General features: G+C 35.5%; 2 protein-coding genes and 1 pseudogene across 2 annotated transcripts in view; 1 reads left to right on the forward strand and 2 right to left on the reverse strand.

Moving 5' to 3' along the window:
• LOC107758874 (dachshund homolog 2-like) overlaps positions 1-3,058 on the forward strand; it is a 38,470-nt pseudogene extending 35,412 nt beyond the window's left edge.
• A 2,850-nt stretch (positions 3,059-5,908) lies between these two features.
• On the reverse strand, positions 5,909-10,211 carry LOC107758855 (protein canopy homolog 3). The gene is made up of 6 exons (XM_016576683.1): positions 10,008-10,211; positions 9,542-9,668; positions 9,085-9,181; positions 8,868-8,990; positions 7,966-8,083; positions 5,909-7,400 (listed from the first exon to the last, which is right to left on the reverse strand). The coding sequence occupies exons 1-6, from the start codon at positions 10,105-10,107 to the stop codon at positions 7,132-7,134; spliced, it is 834 nt and encodes a 277-aa protein (XP_016432169.1). The 5' UTR covers positions 10,108-10,211; the 3' UTR covers positions 5,909-7,131.
• A 3,919-nt stretch (positions 10,212-14,130) lies between these two features.
• LOC107758875 (short transient receptor potential channel 5-like) overlaps positions 14,131-16,007 on the reverse strand; it is a 92,732-nt gene continuing 90,855 nt past the window's right edge. Inside the window, exon 11 of the mRNA XM_016576706.1 lies at positions 14,131-15,259. Coding sequence (XP_016432192.1) covers positions 14,384-15,259 — 876 coding nt within the window. The 3' untranslated portion in view covers positions 14,131-14,383. The remainder of the gene's footprint in view (positions 15,260-16,007) is intronic.

The following is a 16,007-nucleotide window of genomic DNA, read 5'->3' on the forward strand; positions in this document are numbered from 1 at the left end:
GGAGAGAGCTCAAGATGGAGCTGTACAGAGAGAGAGAGATGAGAGAGAGTCTAGAGAGGCAGCTCACCTCTGAGCTACACAGTCGAGGTAAAATGTTGCATTGTAATACATATATTGGAAAATTGAAAAAAACAGCAACCATCCATTTCCATTTGATGTTTACACATGGAACTTTTCCCTCATCTTTTCTCATCCAGCCACCATTCAGAGACGTCTGAAGAAGGAGAAGAAGGCAAAGAGGAGGTTACAGGAGGCACTGGAATATGAGTCCAAGCGGAGAGGGCAGATCGAGCAGGCACTACAGCAGGCCACCACATCAGACTCTCTCACACACAGTGAGATGCCCTCACACACACTCAGAGAGTTTCATTGAGGCCAATAGTCTTTCAGCAGGCTTTGTCAGCTGTCACTGTCTGTTAACACAGATCCAATGAGTCTGGACATGGAGACGGAGCAATGCAGAAGCCCGGAGGACAACTGCTTGTTACAAGGTATTGAATTTAACAGAAACTTAGATGAAATGGCCCCTTTTCATAGAAATACATATATTAAATACTAATATTAAAACACACACACACAATTATATATAAAGAGTGAAAGAACAGCATATATATATATATATATATATATACTGGTGATAATATTGCATTACGAGATTTATAAGCTATTTTTTAAAAATAGCTTATAAATCTCTTGTTATGCAGTCACCTCAAAGTGTTACAGGGATTTGAATTTAATGCATCTTTGCTGAATAAAAGTATTAATCTTTTTTGTAAAAAAAAAATGATTGTACAAAACACTTGCTTATCAATACACTCATGTATACAGTGTGTATTTATGTGCACAGTTTCAGCTGTGGCTTATTCAGATTTGTTGTCTTGACCTCACTTCCCCTTCCCATCAGTCTTTCTCAGCCCGTGTCCTCCAAACAGATGAGATCATCGGCTCCCTCTGTCTCAGAGTGAAACCATTAGCAAATAAACACATAGATGAATCAAAAGACTGGGGACTAATTGCAAGTTTCCTGTGTAAGCAAAGGCTCACCGCATGAATATTCCAGCGCCGCCCTTCCACCCGTTTATCTGTTTCTGCAGCTGGCCGTTCTTGCACTCTCCCCCTCCGTGAGACAGCTAAAGCTACATGATAAATTACTTGAATTACACCTCGTGTTCATTTGATTAAAATGGCTCCCTAATGTCGAGAAAATCTGTTACACATTGGCACAGCACTGGACTGGACAAGGTGTTCATTTAGTCTAATGTCTTTTTCACATGATGTGCAAAAAATTTCTTTTTTAGAGAAAAGAGACATTTGAAATTATATATATTTTAAAAATATATATAATTTTTAAAAGTTAAAATATATATAAAAGTAAATAATTATTCTTTTTTTTTAGTTCTCATATTTTAATTATATATAGTTTTTAAACATGGTGATCAAACATTAGGCCCAACTTTTCATTAACTTTAATAAAAGTACATTTTCATGACTCCAAAACGTACTAAAAATAACCATGAGTTAATTTTAGTTTTTTGTTACACTACCGTTCAAAAGTTTGGGGTCTGTAAACTTTTTTTTTATGTTTTTGAAACAAGTCCCTTAAGCTCACCAAGGTTGCATTTATTTGATTAAAAATACAGTAAAAACAGTAAAATTGTGAAATATTATGATTATTGTTTTCTGTTTTAATACATTTTAAAATGTAACTATTTCCTGTGATGGCAAATCTGAATTTTCAGCAGCTGTTACGCTACTCTTTAATAATTTGTGGAATATAATGTGGAAACTTTTTTTTTCAGGATTCTTTGATGAAAATAAAGATTTATTTTAAATAAATAAATTTGTCTTTACTGTCACTTTTGTTCAATTTAATGCATCCTTAATAAAAGTATTAATTTTGTTTACAATAATGAATAATTTACAATTTACAAATTAAACCTGTGGTTTAGTGTTCTTAAACTTTCCTCTTGTTTTTGTTTCTTACAGAAAGCAGAACATACACAAACAATCCAATAATGTACTAAGAGGAGGTCGACAAGGATGTTCTCCACAATACACACAAAAACCGTCAACTTCCCGAATGCAGTTCAGTTGAAGAGAGGACTTTACGCAATGAGCTACATTGGAGAAGATCTTCTCTTTGACCCAATCGAATTCTCCATCCACTCTAATTTTCATCCTCACAACATTCCAGATTCCACAAATGTTGTTTTCTCTACATAATTCCGTTTCAGCTATGTGGAGAGCACTGCTGGCGTACTGGATGCTGTTTTGACATTATGCCTTCAGGACAGTGACCTTCAGTTTAATACCCTCAGGACAGGCTGAGGAAAATGTAAAAAGGAGGAAAAGAGATGCATCTGGCTTGTGTTTCATTCTTGTTGAAAGACTCTGAAGAGTGTGGAATGTTACATTTTGTTGCTTTTCTCTTATATGTCCATCTTCTGGTTCTTCAAGCCATTTATCTCTCGTTGTAGGCCAGTTTAGCTTCTTAATACTGTTTAAAATGTTCACCTTTTCTTCAGTTTGAGCAACTATGTGTGGTAGTTTTCTTACATAATTTTATTGGCTTTGAGTCAGAAGGGAAAGCTACTGAATGTGTTTGAATCTTTCAGAATGAGAAATACAGTATTACCACCACCTCACTCATTCAAATGTTTCAACAGATGAAAGTTTCGCCCATCATATTCTAAGGAGATCTTTGGTTTATCGAAACCTGTGGATACTGTAGATGTGGTTTCATGTTCCCAAGCATTTACAGGGATTTGATTCACTAACCATTTTAGCAGAAGCTAAAACTAGACACTAAGACAGCAGAGGATATTTTCTTATGCATTTGGCATTTTCCCCAACACACGAGTCTTTATTTAGTCTGTGAGTTACTTAAAGAGGAAAGCAGACTTCCCGCAGAACAGAATTCCCTGCTGGTGTTGTCAGGATGAGGCATCCATCCTATAGGCATTCGAATGCTAAATGATGTCTTGAAAGGTCTAGATCGATGTCTGTCACCATTTTGTGCGCCAGAACGAACTGACAACACAAATAAACAAAGCATTGCTCATGTCAAAGGTGTCACCTTGTCGTCAATAGCATTCCTGATGAAGCAAAAGCCATCAAACAATCCTATTGATTCAGGTCATGCAAATGAGACCCCATTAGTGCTTAAATGCCTTCGTTGCTACATATTGACAAATATCAAAGTCCCCATTAACATTCAGTTTGTGGTCTTCTCATGACCAGACACAAGTATCGTCCCATACACATGACATTTCTAGGCTAAAACAACACTCCAACAGCTCCAGCAGAACAATATCCTTTTCCAAACAAGGATATCACGACTCAAAGTACAGTACTGTAACATGGATTTGTAATATTTTTCTTGCGCATACTTTAGGAATATCACCCGAGACCATAAATCTGTGGGGACCATAAATAGATTTGAAAACAATTTACTTGAAAAAATGGGAAATGACCATTTGGGAACGTGGGAAAAGTGTGGTTTCAAAACTACAGCTAGCAAAAGATAGGAGTTGAAGATAAACATGTGTTTAGGATACAGAAAAGGCATCTGTTTTCCTATGATTGTTTTGTGAGAAATATATCAGTACTGTAAACTTGACTGTTGCATTTGTTTGTGCATTCAGTTAATTTCAGCATCCTTGAAAATATATTAGTCGCTGAGTCTCTGCGTTAAAGGAACTGCATAGAGGATATTGTGTGACCATTAACTAAGCAGACTGGAAGAAAAAAATAAACTAATAAAATTAAAAAGGAAACCTCAAGAATCATGAACATGATCCAATGCCTTGAAAAACATGGCTTTGAACCAATTTTCACTCAGACATTGCTAGTAATTTTCACTAATAATTACAAAGAATCGGCATATAACACATTGAATTAAATGTGAAATTTTGACGTAGAAAACCTAATTACTATTTTCTTGTAAAACATACACTAATAACCAACTTCAAAAAAAATTGTTTACAGTGTATAACAGCAAAACAATACAGAAATGTATTTCAATATTTTCTTTAAAATTATGGGCTGTGGGGTCTTTTTCAATTCCCTTAAGTGAGATAAACAGAAATGAGCAAATATGTAAGATTTTTCCCAGGATGCATTGAGGGTGGCTGCTGTTTTCTCAGGGTGGTGCAACTATGACTATAGATAGACATAGGCACCGATTGACGGATTTACCCACAACAGAAACATGAGTTTATTTTGTTACTTATAAAAAGGCAGCCCAGATATTTTTTTTATGTGATTTGAAGAAGCTGAGTTATAGACCCATTTCATGCACCACAGCCTTCAAATAAAGACACACGTTGTGAATAAAGCACTTAAATAAGACATGAAAAAAATGTATGTTTAATTAGATTACCCATATTAGGGCATGATTGGATGGAAAGGGAGGAAAGGCTTTGAAAGGAAATGATTAAATCGTGATGAAGTCATTGAACTCATGAACAACTTCTCTCTTGACATCTAAAGATAACCGAGGATGTTTTTCCTCATCTAAACTGGCCAGCGTTTTACTCTTTTGACTTGCACTGTGTAGAAGAATGAGAATGTTTCAGATGATACAAGGAAAAACTAATTTATATATGTATTTATTTATAGTCCTACACTACTGTTCAAAAGTTTGGGGTCGCTAAGATTTTAAAAATATTTTCGAATGTAGTCTCATCATGGCTGCATACACTTGATTTAAAACACAGTAACTGTAATATTGTGAAATATTATGACAGTTTCAAATAACTGTTTTCTATTTTAATATATTTTAAAAAGTAATTTATTCCTGTAATGGAAAAGCTGAGTTTTCAGCATCATTACTCCAGTCTTCAGTCACATGATTCTTCAGGAATGTGGTAAAGACAGACACGGATGAATTATTATGTGGTTATTTGGGTGCCATATCCAGGGGGAAACCATGCAGGGTCATATAAATGATCTCTTAACAGCCAGACATGGCCAAAGACCAAGAAGAAAAAAGAAAAAGAAAAAGAAAAAAAAAAACAAGGCCCGGAGAAAAGATATTCATGTTCTTGCACACACATACTGTCTCTGGTGTAATATACCAGGTGATTGCAATGTAAAAGATCAATATTTCAATTTCAGACTGCCTTTTTGTTCTCAGAGATTAGAGAACAATCAAATTCAAAATCTGCCAAAGGAAGCCTTACTCCCAGCCTTACTGATAGCAAAAATGAAAAGGTTTTAGCCTGGGTGCAAGATGTTTGTTTTTGTGAATTATTCATTGAGATGTGTTTTTGCAAGCGATTAGCCATTTGCTCCAATACTGAAGGGCAAATAATACAGATTGCCCAAATATAACAGAATAGGAATGTGACATTGATAAGTGGAAAAGCGGACGATGCCTTCAGCACTGCAGCAGGGACACTTACTGATAAACAGGCCTCGTGACTGACGGAACAACGCTGAAGCTTCCTCATAACACACCGTTTATGTACATCAGCCTGAAGAGCTTTGATAGACTGGTGGCAAGTCGTTTATCCATATTTATTCTAAGAAAAGAAGAAAGAAATGTTACTGGATATCAAATAGTTCCTTTTCTGATGGTTTTCTTTTCTTTCTGTTGAAACGAAGACAAATTAATAGGAAAGTTATCAAAATACGTTTACATCTTAAAATAAACTAATTTGACATCATTTTAAAACAATATATATGGCTACTGTGCTCAGTTACAACAAATTACCTAGAAATCATCAGTCCGTCGTAGCCACAGATTGGCCCACACTCAAAACTTCTCGAATCTCTCAACAAGCAAGGATTTGTTCTTATTACCACCCCCTTGTGGTTAAGGCTGCAAAACTACTGTTAAAACACATTTCCCTCTGACTTTTTTTCAAAAAAATCTTTTTTTTTTTTTTTAAATCAGCCCAACAGTTGTTGTCAGTTTTCTTTTTTTATTCATCATTCATCTTCACCTCACCAAACACTTATCAAAAGCCTCAGCCAATGAGCTGCTGCCAAGAAACACAAAACCTGCACACGTTCCTCCCATTACAACATTTGCATATACAGCTCAATCTCAGGCCAATAACTTTCACAAACACTCCACACTGCACTCCTAACAACACTAATCTCAATATGCATACAAACACCTGCAAGAGCACACACACACACACACACACCTTTTGGAAATAGTGACCACTGTTATCAGATAAACAGTTTAAGTAAACAAGTAACTTAAGTAACTCAAACATTCCCTATAAGTGACATCACATACATAAACACTACAAATAAAAAAAAAATAAAAACAAATGAACAGATCAAGCTAAAATGGTACACCCATATTTGGATAACAGAAAGAATGAAAAGGTCCCAACTTCTTGGAATGGCAAACTACTTTCTCAGGGTTTCTCCCATTATCTGCATTACTGAAATGAGAGATGTGGGAAATTTAGAGACTTTACAAGATGCCAAGTTCAGAATATTCGAGCTTAAAAAAAGAAAAAAAGAAAAGAAAAATTCACATTTTATGCATATGTTGAAACACAAAACACAATTTGCATTTGTTGGATCACATAAAATATTATCTTATACAGAAACAGATAAAATTCTCATTTGTACCGCATAATTATAATAATACTGAAAATAGCTCCAAATATGTATTTCCTTATTGGAATCCATGAGTGATCTATACTATGAAATTAATGGCAATTAAAAGTAACAGTAGGCATAGGACAACTTAACTAAATTTTTAACCTAAAACCTAAACTACATTTTAGGTGGGGGGGAAATCAGCGAGATGAGTCAGAGGAATAGAAATGAGAACCATAAGAAGGATTTCCAGAATCCATTCCAACAGCATGCCAACTTCAGGAAGATTTCAGCTTGTGAACAAACACAAGCAAACGTTTGAATCCAAGCTCTGATTTGACTGGTCTAGCTGCCATTTTTGGATTTGAAATGGCATTTGTTTTTAGCTTGTTCCTGGATGGAGTTAATGTAACATTCAAGTGACATGTTCAATCCGATCTAGAATGACGACCTCAGCATTACCTTCTTCTAATAGACTAAAATGCAATGTTCATTTCGTTATCAGTAGTAAATTTAGATAAAGGAAAAAAAAGCATTGGAAAAAAAAAAAAAAAGGAAAGAAATCTATCAGAGTTCAGTTTTATCCTGATTAAGAGGAACTTTCTTCTGGATCTCCTCCTCATCTGAGGTGTATCCAGCTTCTTCAGTTTTCCGTTTGCTGGTCTCAGTGTCAGTCAGCTTGGACTTTTTCTTCTTCTTCTTCTTTACCTTTTTCTCCTTTTTCTGCTCATCCTCGCTGTCTTTACCCTTTTTCTTTTTGCCCTTCTTTTTCTTCTTGTCCTCTGCGATAGCTGCTGCGTCTCCCTTTTTCCCACTCCATTTCTCTTTAAGACAGTCTGCAGAGAGAATCAGAGGTACATGTTTTGCACGATCCTGATCTTTATACTGACTGTCCTCACTGTTATTAGCAACAAGAGATCAAATCACAGCTGCGTGTTCGGGAAGTGATGTCTTTTTCTGGCAGATCTATATTAGTTGCTATAGCAATGGCATAAGAGCCAGTACAATGCCAAATTAATCTTTTATAACAGAAAGCAACAAGCTGGTGATATGAAGACAGACTGCTAATAATTTGTATTTGCTCTTTTACACCATGACCAACTGGTATTTCATTACTGGATTCATTACTTACAGTATTTCACAAATAGTACTTTGACAAATATGTTTACAATGTTGTACTGTTTTTATTTAACATAAATATGTGAATTATTATATATATATATATATATATATATGTGTGTAGTTTAATATTCTTCCTAGAAACAACAGCTCTTAAATCTGGAGCCAATAAAAGAGATCAAGAGGTTTAGTCTTTAAGTAGTCATAACATTATGTCTAGAGCGGTTTAACTGATATAAAAGGGGTTGTGATTGAGTAAAACAGCTGTTAGTTTCATATTACCGGTGTCTTGTCCTTTCAGCACATGTTTTTCACACAGGTAAGTGGTGAGATCTTCCTCCTGGCTGCCTTTATACCAGTCTTCAATGACTTCTTCATACTGCTCTACCATCACATCACACTGAGGGGAAGAAAACACACATATTTCCCATTTACCTGTACATATACTGCACAAACATTTATGTTAAGGCTGGCAAAGGTATAGCTCAAAAAAGAAAAATAATCAAAGATTTTTTTACTTTACACACACACAAAAAAAAAATAGCATACTGGTTTGAAACAATATCGTTAAAACTTTATATAAACATTAATAATATATATTTAGGCAGGGTTTTTTTATGCCCACTGAGGCTGCATTTATTTGATCAAAAATAGAGTAGAAACAGTAATACTGTGAAATATTATTGCAATTTAAATGAACTGCTTTCTATTTTAATTTGTTATTAATTTCTGTAATAAAGCTGAATTCTCATTAGCCACTACTCCAGTCCTCAGTGTCACATGATCCTTCAGAAATTGTATTAATATGCTGATTTACTTTTCACAAAAAAATTCTTATTATTATCAATGTTAAAAACAGTTGTGCTGCTTAATATTTTTTTTTATATTTAGTTTTTCAGGATTCTTTGATGCATAGAAAGTTAAAAAGAACAGCATTTATTTGAAATAGAAATATTCTGTAATATTATAAATGTCTTTACTGTCACTTCTGATCAATTTAATGCATCCTTGAAAAATAAAAGTATTATTTTCTTTAAAAAAAAAAATCCTAATGACCCCAAACTTTTTAACAATAGTGTATCTATGGTTACATTTCAGCAAATTCTAAATTAATGACATTAATGGCAAAACTTAACCCACTAATAACCCTAATTCTAAGATCTCTCGGTCACTCACACACACACCTGTTTTTTGAGATCAGCCACTTCTGCACTGGTCTCGTTCCACAGCTCATAGGGAATGTCCATGACTACCTTCACGCCTTTATTAACCAGGTTATGTAAGGTAGAGAATGTCTCAGACATACCCTGAACAGAGAAAGAGAAGCTATAATGCAGTATGCAATAAAAGAATTCAAACTTAAACAAAGGGTGTAGAAGAGAAGGAAAAGTGGTATCCAACCTTTGCAAAGCGATTACTTCCGACTCTCTCTTTGTGTAGATTGTACTGCATAATCCTTGAGCAAACGTTCTCCATCACCTCTATGAAACGAATATCACTGAAAAGCAAAAGACATTGCTCAATAAAATATATAAGTCAGACTGCATCCAAAAACAGTATGCACAAGTTTACTTCATTTCAAGACCAGAATCAGTTAACAAAAGCTGGTAACCAAATAAATGATGGTAGCCATTGACTTCCATAGTATGGAGTGAAAAAAAAAAAAGGAAGTCAATGGCTACCATCAGCTGTTTAGTTAAAATTCTTCAAAATATCTTAATTTGTGTTCAACAGAAGAAAGAAACTCATACAGGTTTGAAACAACTTGTGGGAGCGTAAATGATGACAGAATTTTCATTTTTAGCCAAACGATCCCTTTAAGGTCAGGGTTTGCATTGAGAATAAAAAAGTGACTTACGATTTGACATATTTGATTGGCGGTGCACCTTTATCATCCAGGAAGCGGTAGTTGGTTTCAATCACTTCTTTTGTTTTGCCAGTCTCTTCAAATGCAGACTTCATCTCAATACTAAGAAATTTGCACACTATAAAAACATACAGAACATATTCAGCATCAGAAGAGGAACAGAAAGCAGCTGTGCCTCAAAACCTAGTGTGCTGCCTACATAGACGGCATTGTTTGTCATTACAGGCCAATTCAAACGTTCCAAACATGCAGCCTACGTAGGCAGCACACTAGGTTTGGAGACACATCCAGAGAGGTCGGTTGAAAAGAGGAAACCTGCTGCTCAGGCCTATTATATTATGTAAAATATGTGTCTGCGATTGCATTAGATGATTTTATCAAGCACTGAAAATAAGCGATCATGATGAATTTAAAACAAAATATTGATTAATTATAAATTAGAACAGTCTAACGTTACCTTCACATTTATTTGGCAGATGCACCCATTCATCGTCTCCGCTTTTGCTTGCAGCTGTGGCACTTACGAGAAACAACACGACGCACATAAAAACATTCATTTTGTTAGTAGGAAATTTGTACAATGTGCAATACTAAAACACCGACCATGTTTATTTATCTAGTCACTATTTCTTCTGACGCTTTCACTTCCGCTGTGGCAGGTTGGCGCAGACGCTGCGCGGAGTGGACCAATCACAGACGCCGATGTGGCAAGAGAGAGCCAATGAGAAACGTGGGCGGGGTCTGGGACATCATGCAGTAGAGATGGTTTGATGTATTTTTAACAGTGCATTTTAAATAAATATGGAAAGGTACGTTTTCTTGAACATTGTAGAAATTCCTCTTATGCAGATCAGGTTCTAGAACACATTTTCGTGTTGATATGACGTAAATAAATAAAATATACCAAAGAAAGTGTTGACGACGCAACCACCAGAGGGCATTACACTCCACATAATTAGATCTTGTCCAGGACCAGGAGTTTAAAATTGCACTCATAAATTAGTATGTCATGTTTACTAATTACTAGCAGTGTTGGCTAATCTTAGCCTGCCAAAGACCCTCAGCAATATTTTATTCACAAGTGTCCCACTGATTTGCAGAGGCATTGTATTCTTATTCCGTCGTGGTAAATCTAATAAATTTGTACTAATAAGATATTTTTTATCTAAGGACGTATTTATTTACTTTTCTAAGATAAGCAATTTTTCTGTCGTGTTGGATCGCCACTTCATGTCCAATGTAAAATCCTGAGCCCAAAGTGAAAGTTGAAGACCACTGTCCTATATTAAAGGACAACAATTTTACATGCATAAAATTGTTTATACACTTGTACACTCATATGCATTTTAATAAGGAATGCCATTGAAATGCAATGCAAATGCACCTCTTTTATCTGATTTTACCCAAACAAACTCATTTATAGGCAGCTCCCGTCTTCAACAGCATTATTTCAAGCGGCGGAGGAGGGAAATTGGATGCGTTCTTTGGTCAGTATGCTGAAGTTTTAACCTGACCACTATTAGTCAGCACTTCCAAGGGCACAAAAAGAAAAAAAAAATCGTAGGCAACATGACTCGCATTTACTTAGAAAAGGCCAAATAGTATAAAACATTATTACAATTTTCAGTAATTAACGATCCCACGTGGATAAATCACTGAAAACTCTGCTCACTTTTCAGTACTGCGGACAATACCATGGTACAAGTTGTGTCAAACTAATATGATTTTTGTACCATAGCATATACACTACTAAGTCGCTTATACTCACCAAATCTTTAGGCTAGTTGATGAAAAATACAGTATAAAAACGGTAATGTTGTGAAAATTTTTTACAATTTAAAATAAAATAACTGTTTTCTTTTTGAGTATATTTTAAAATGTAATTTACCCGTGATGACAAACCTAATTTTCAGCAACCATCACACCGACCTTCATTGTCATATGATCCTTCAAAAATCATTCTAATATATATACCACATGGATCATTTGCACCATGCAATATATCAAAGTGCAACGTATCAAAGTAAACTTTTGACAACTATTGTATGACGATAATGGCATTGTATGGTATTTTAAGGTACTTTTTTATTACTGCCAAAAATCTGGCCTTACTCACTTTACTGTACATCTTATGATGCGGCCAGGAAAGAGTAGAGCACATATCCACATTTATATCTTGTTGGGAAATGGCAAGAAATCAAAGACATCACCAGGGTTATTCAGCTTTATTGAATCTGCATATTCCGCATTCCCTTGAGTTCAGTTTCTGGCTGTCAGAACTACTTTTTTATCTTCATCGTATGTTCACACATTTCCAAGGAGAAGTAGAAAGTGGTAAGAATCATACAAGAGGAGCATGTATTTCATTCAAGTGTTTACATAAGCATTTACAGCACCTTGCCAAAAGTAATCAGGCCTTGACCAATTCTGTCATGTTACTGGATTACACAGTCCTACATTGCAATTGTGTCCTTTGTGTGGTTTCATTTGAAAGCACTGAAACAAATTTCCTAAAATGTGACATTGTTTTGTTGCGTTCAGTCCCTGCATAGTAATATCTTGGAACCTTTTGCAGCTGATAGAAACACTCAAAAATGTTAACCCAGTGCCATTAAGACATTAATATTTTATTGAACTTTTTTTATATAAATGCCACATCATTATATATTTTCAAACTGATTAGCTATGCTAATTTTTAGATTATTTGTGCCCCTTCACCACTTTTTATTTATATTTTCCGACACAATGTAAAATTACAATAATTTCTAATTACAAGTTCAATGTCATATTTATAATAGAATAAAATATCAGAGTTGGTAAAATGTCTGAATATTTTTCCAAGGCGCTGTACATGGTTTGTCAGCATTCATCATCGCAGAGCAGGGGGATGTCTTATTCGATGCATGTCCCTGGACATCTCCCCCATACCTGATTATAATATGCTAATTAATATTCACATACAGTAAAAAGTAAGCAGTCAAAGAAAAAGAAAACAGCTCCAAAACATTATAATAGTATAATGTATAAATAATGTCTGTCTAGACTAAAACAGTCTTGAAATTAAATCATTTGTACATGCTATTTGAAATACAAAAATAAGATTTCAGTCATGTTAGATTCTAGCATAACTTCAGCCCTCCGGGTGCATAACAAGAGTAATATCACACTATGATGTGCACATATCATAGCACTAAAGTGAAAAACCTTCACCGCATGAATGCCAACCGCTCACTGATAAGGAAAAAAAAAATCCTGTTCCACCAAGAGGATGATATCCTTAAACATACACATCTCCATATGAGATGTGTTTCTTTCTGATGTACACTTGCCAACGAGAACTTTCTCTAAAAATGTAATATATGAAATGACAATGCTTCCGATCACATTGGTGATAGAGTTGAGTTTTGAATTGAATGGCATGAATTGGTTGACTGCTGTGGTTTAGGGTTAAAATCAACATGAAACCGCACTCATAAACTATTTTACTAATATATTTGTTTAATCTATTCATTGTAAAAATAAATAAATAAATGTAATAAATAAAGTGGGATGGGACTTGGTTTTATCCATGAAGGTCAAGTTTACCTTCCCCAATAGCATCCTAGTAGTAACACTATTCAAATATATTAATTATTTGCTATTATTTTGCGTAACCTTTTTAAAATGAACTTTAACCAGCATTCAATTACTGCACTAACAATTCGATAATAAAATGTTGAAATGACTAATTAATATTAACAGCCTGCACAGACTACATAACATCAAACAAAAAGAAAAGTTGTTTTAGACCAAAAAGACAAACATTTTTATCTTTGGACTAACATGCGTTGATTAAAGGGGTCATATGATGCTGCTAAAAAGAACATTATTTTGTGACAATGACTGGAATATGTATTAAGAAAATAAAAAGTCAAATTTGATATTATTTATGGATAGTTCACCCAAAAATGAACTTTTACTCACCCTCATGTCGTTCCAAATCTGTATGACCTACTGTCTTCTGTGGAACATAAAATAATATATTTTGAGATATGTCTTGTTCATTTTCACATTTCTGTGGTTCTTAGAAGTGGAAATCGTCATAGTTGGGTAAACTTCTATAGTGGTGAATGGAAACTACAATAAATATAATTTTTGCATTTCCATCTGCAGCAATAGTAAAAGAAAAATCCACAATAGTGATTCAATGACTTTCCAAAAGAGGAAAAAATATTGAGAGACTGATTACGTTGGTCAGAATAAAGAGAAATGTCAGATTTGCTGTCACTCCCTCAGCTGTTGTATTAGAAGCAGTCACGCAGCAGTGTTAGCTAGTTTTATGTAATTCAGTGCCAGGGTAAGAAAACACAGTGTTATAAATGTAAAATGAATATGAAAATGAAAATATAAAAACGTTGCTAGATTTATGATGTTAATAACTGTGGAAACACATCATCACAATCTGTGAAAATGGTCTATAGAAGTCATTGATAACAAACGAAAAATAAATCATACAGGTTTAGAATGACATGAAGGGGAGTAACTATCCTTTTAATAATGTGATGTAATGAAGACACAAAAATGCAACCTGGTTTGCGTTTGTCTGCTCTGCTGACTATGGCACTTTTCTGTCCCTTCTGCATCTCTTGTCGTCCATCATTTCATTTACTCATCTCATCTGTCTTGTAAATGACCTTCGATTTGGTTAAATCCCAGAAAGAAATATTGAAACAAATATTGCAGCAGCAAACAAAAGAACAAACAGAAGAATCGGTTGTGGTTAAGGTAATAGTTATTGATATCATCACTGATTATTGTTATTATCAAAGTGCTGTACAGTACATACTCGCAATACTATAGCTGCGTGGTCACCGAATCGTCCTGCTCCGTTACCCAGTGGGAGGAGTCTGGCGTTTGTCCGCCACAGGGCCCGACCAATCCCTGGAACACGTCCTCATTTGAGTCCAGGAGGCGGGAGCTGTAGGCGGAGAAACTGGAAGCACAGTGCAGGGAAGAGGGTGGGGACAGAGGTCCTAATGTCAGTAAAACATCCCTCACGTTAGCTCTCTGTCCATTTGTTGTCATGGCATTGTCGCCCTCATTTAAAACAGCCACATCCACCTGATTAAGGTTGGTCTCGCTGCGGGTGACTGGACCATCACCCCTAGTGAAGCCCAAGTCATGCCAAGCCCCCGGCGGTTGAAGCAATCCATCTGAGATAGTGTAGGTTGCAGCAGTAACACCTGCAGGCTGTGGAAGGTGGCTGCCCATGCGTGAGAACAGCAGCCCGAGCCGTCTGAAGGAGTTTTTCTTGGAACTAGAGAAGCGTGAAAAGCGCCTCCAAGTTCGTGAAAGTGCAGGTCTAGCTGCAGCCACTGAGGACAGGGAAGAGGAGGGTGAGGGGTTCTTCCTCAGTCCGTTGATCTTTGGTTTACCCTCCCTGTATGCAGACGATGCCGCTGTTGTCGATGTGGCCACCTCCATTCCGGAGATGGAGTGAAAGAGGGCGGAGACTCCGTACGATGGATCCGAAGGTGTAATGGTTTTGAAAGACACACCTTTGGCCCCGATGCTGCTCCCATCGCTGTGGTGACAGGCCTCGCCATCGTCACTGAGCTCGTCTCGAAGCGTCGCCTCACTGCTGGAGGAATAGTTCCGTCGGGGCGGCTTTCGGTTGCCTAGAAGGTCCAAAACCTCATAGCGGAAACTGGAAATGTCCTGTTTCAGCTCCTACAGCAGAGCATTATTACAGAATTACACAATGCATTCGAAAAATATCCTCAATTTTACCACACCAGAAATGACAGATTCTAAGACGTTTCATGACAAAACTTGATCACAACAAGTCAGAATATTTTTTTCAGAACATATTTGATGTACTGTAATTAGAAACCAGATTTTAAACCACCTGAGATTTCACTGTGGGTGGAGAAAAAAAAAAATCTAAAGGACTGGAATGGATTGATTTGATTGTTGTTGCTTCATGTATTAACTGAATGCAATGCAATAATAAAGTAAAAAAAAAAAACATTTCATTAACTGATATAATGTTAACAAGTAATAAAATTGTGACTTAATATATATAATATACTGACATCCACCTGAGAACACTGAAAGTTACATGAAAGTTCATCACAAGCAGCTTTTCCACAAGCACACTTATACACACAAATACAAGACACCATCATAGAAACACATGACACTAAAATAATGCAATAAACATTAATGTAATAACATAAGATGTAACAAAACCCTAATGAACATAAGGGATAAAAAATAAGAAACACAATTATTTGAAATGAAAACCATGTTAATCAATGTAAATAAGATGACATGTTCTTTCTCGCTTACAAAAACTATACTTTTAACAGTATTTTACTGTAAAAGTCTATTACAGCATATTTTACAAAAATTTTATTTTATATTAAAATTACCATAATTCTCTCTCTCTCTCTCTCTCTCTCTCTCTCTCTCTCTC

The sequence above is a fragment of the Sinocyclocheilus rhinocerous genome, unplaced genomic scaffold (genome assembly GCF_001515625.1).
Source record: "Sinocyclocheilus rhinocerous isolate Xijiao unplaced genomic scaffold, SAMN03320098_v1.1 scaffold1435, whole genome shotgun sequence".
Lineage (NCBI taxonomy): Eukaryota > Metazoa > Chordata > Actinopteri > Cypriniformes > Cyprinidae > Sinocyclocheilus > Sinocyclocheilus rhinocerous.

Coding starts and splice junctions, on each gene's coding strand:
- LOC107758855 (XM_016576683.1), bottom strand. CDS start 10,107: ATGAATGTTTTTATGTGCGTCGTGTTGTTTCTCGTAAGTGCCACAGCT. Junction 9,669..10,007: donor TCTGCCAAATAAATGTGAAG/GTAACGTTAGAC, acceptor ATGTTTTTATAG/TGTGCAAATTTCTTAGTATT. Junction 8,084..8,867: donor TGGCTGATCTCAAAAAACAG/GTGTGTGTGTGA, acceptor TCTTCCCCTCAG/TGTGATGTGATGGTAGAGCA.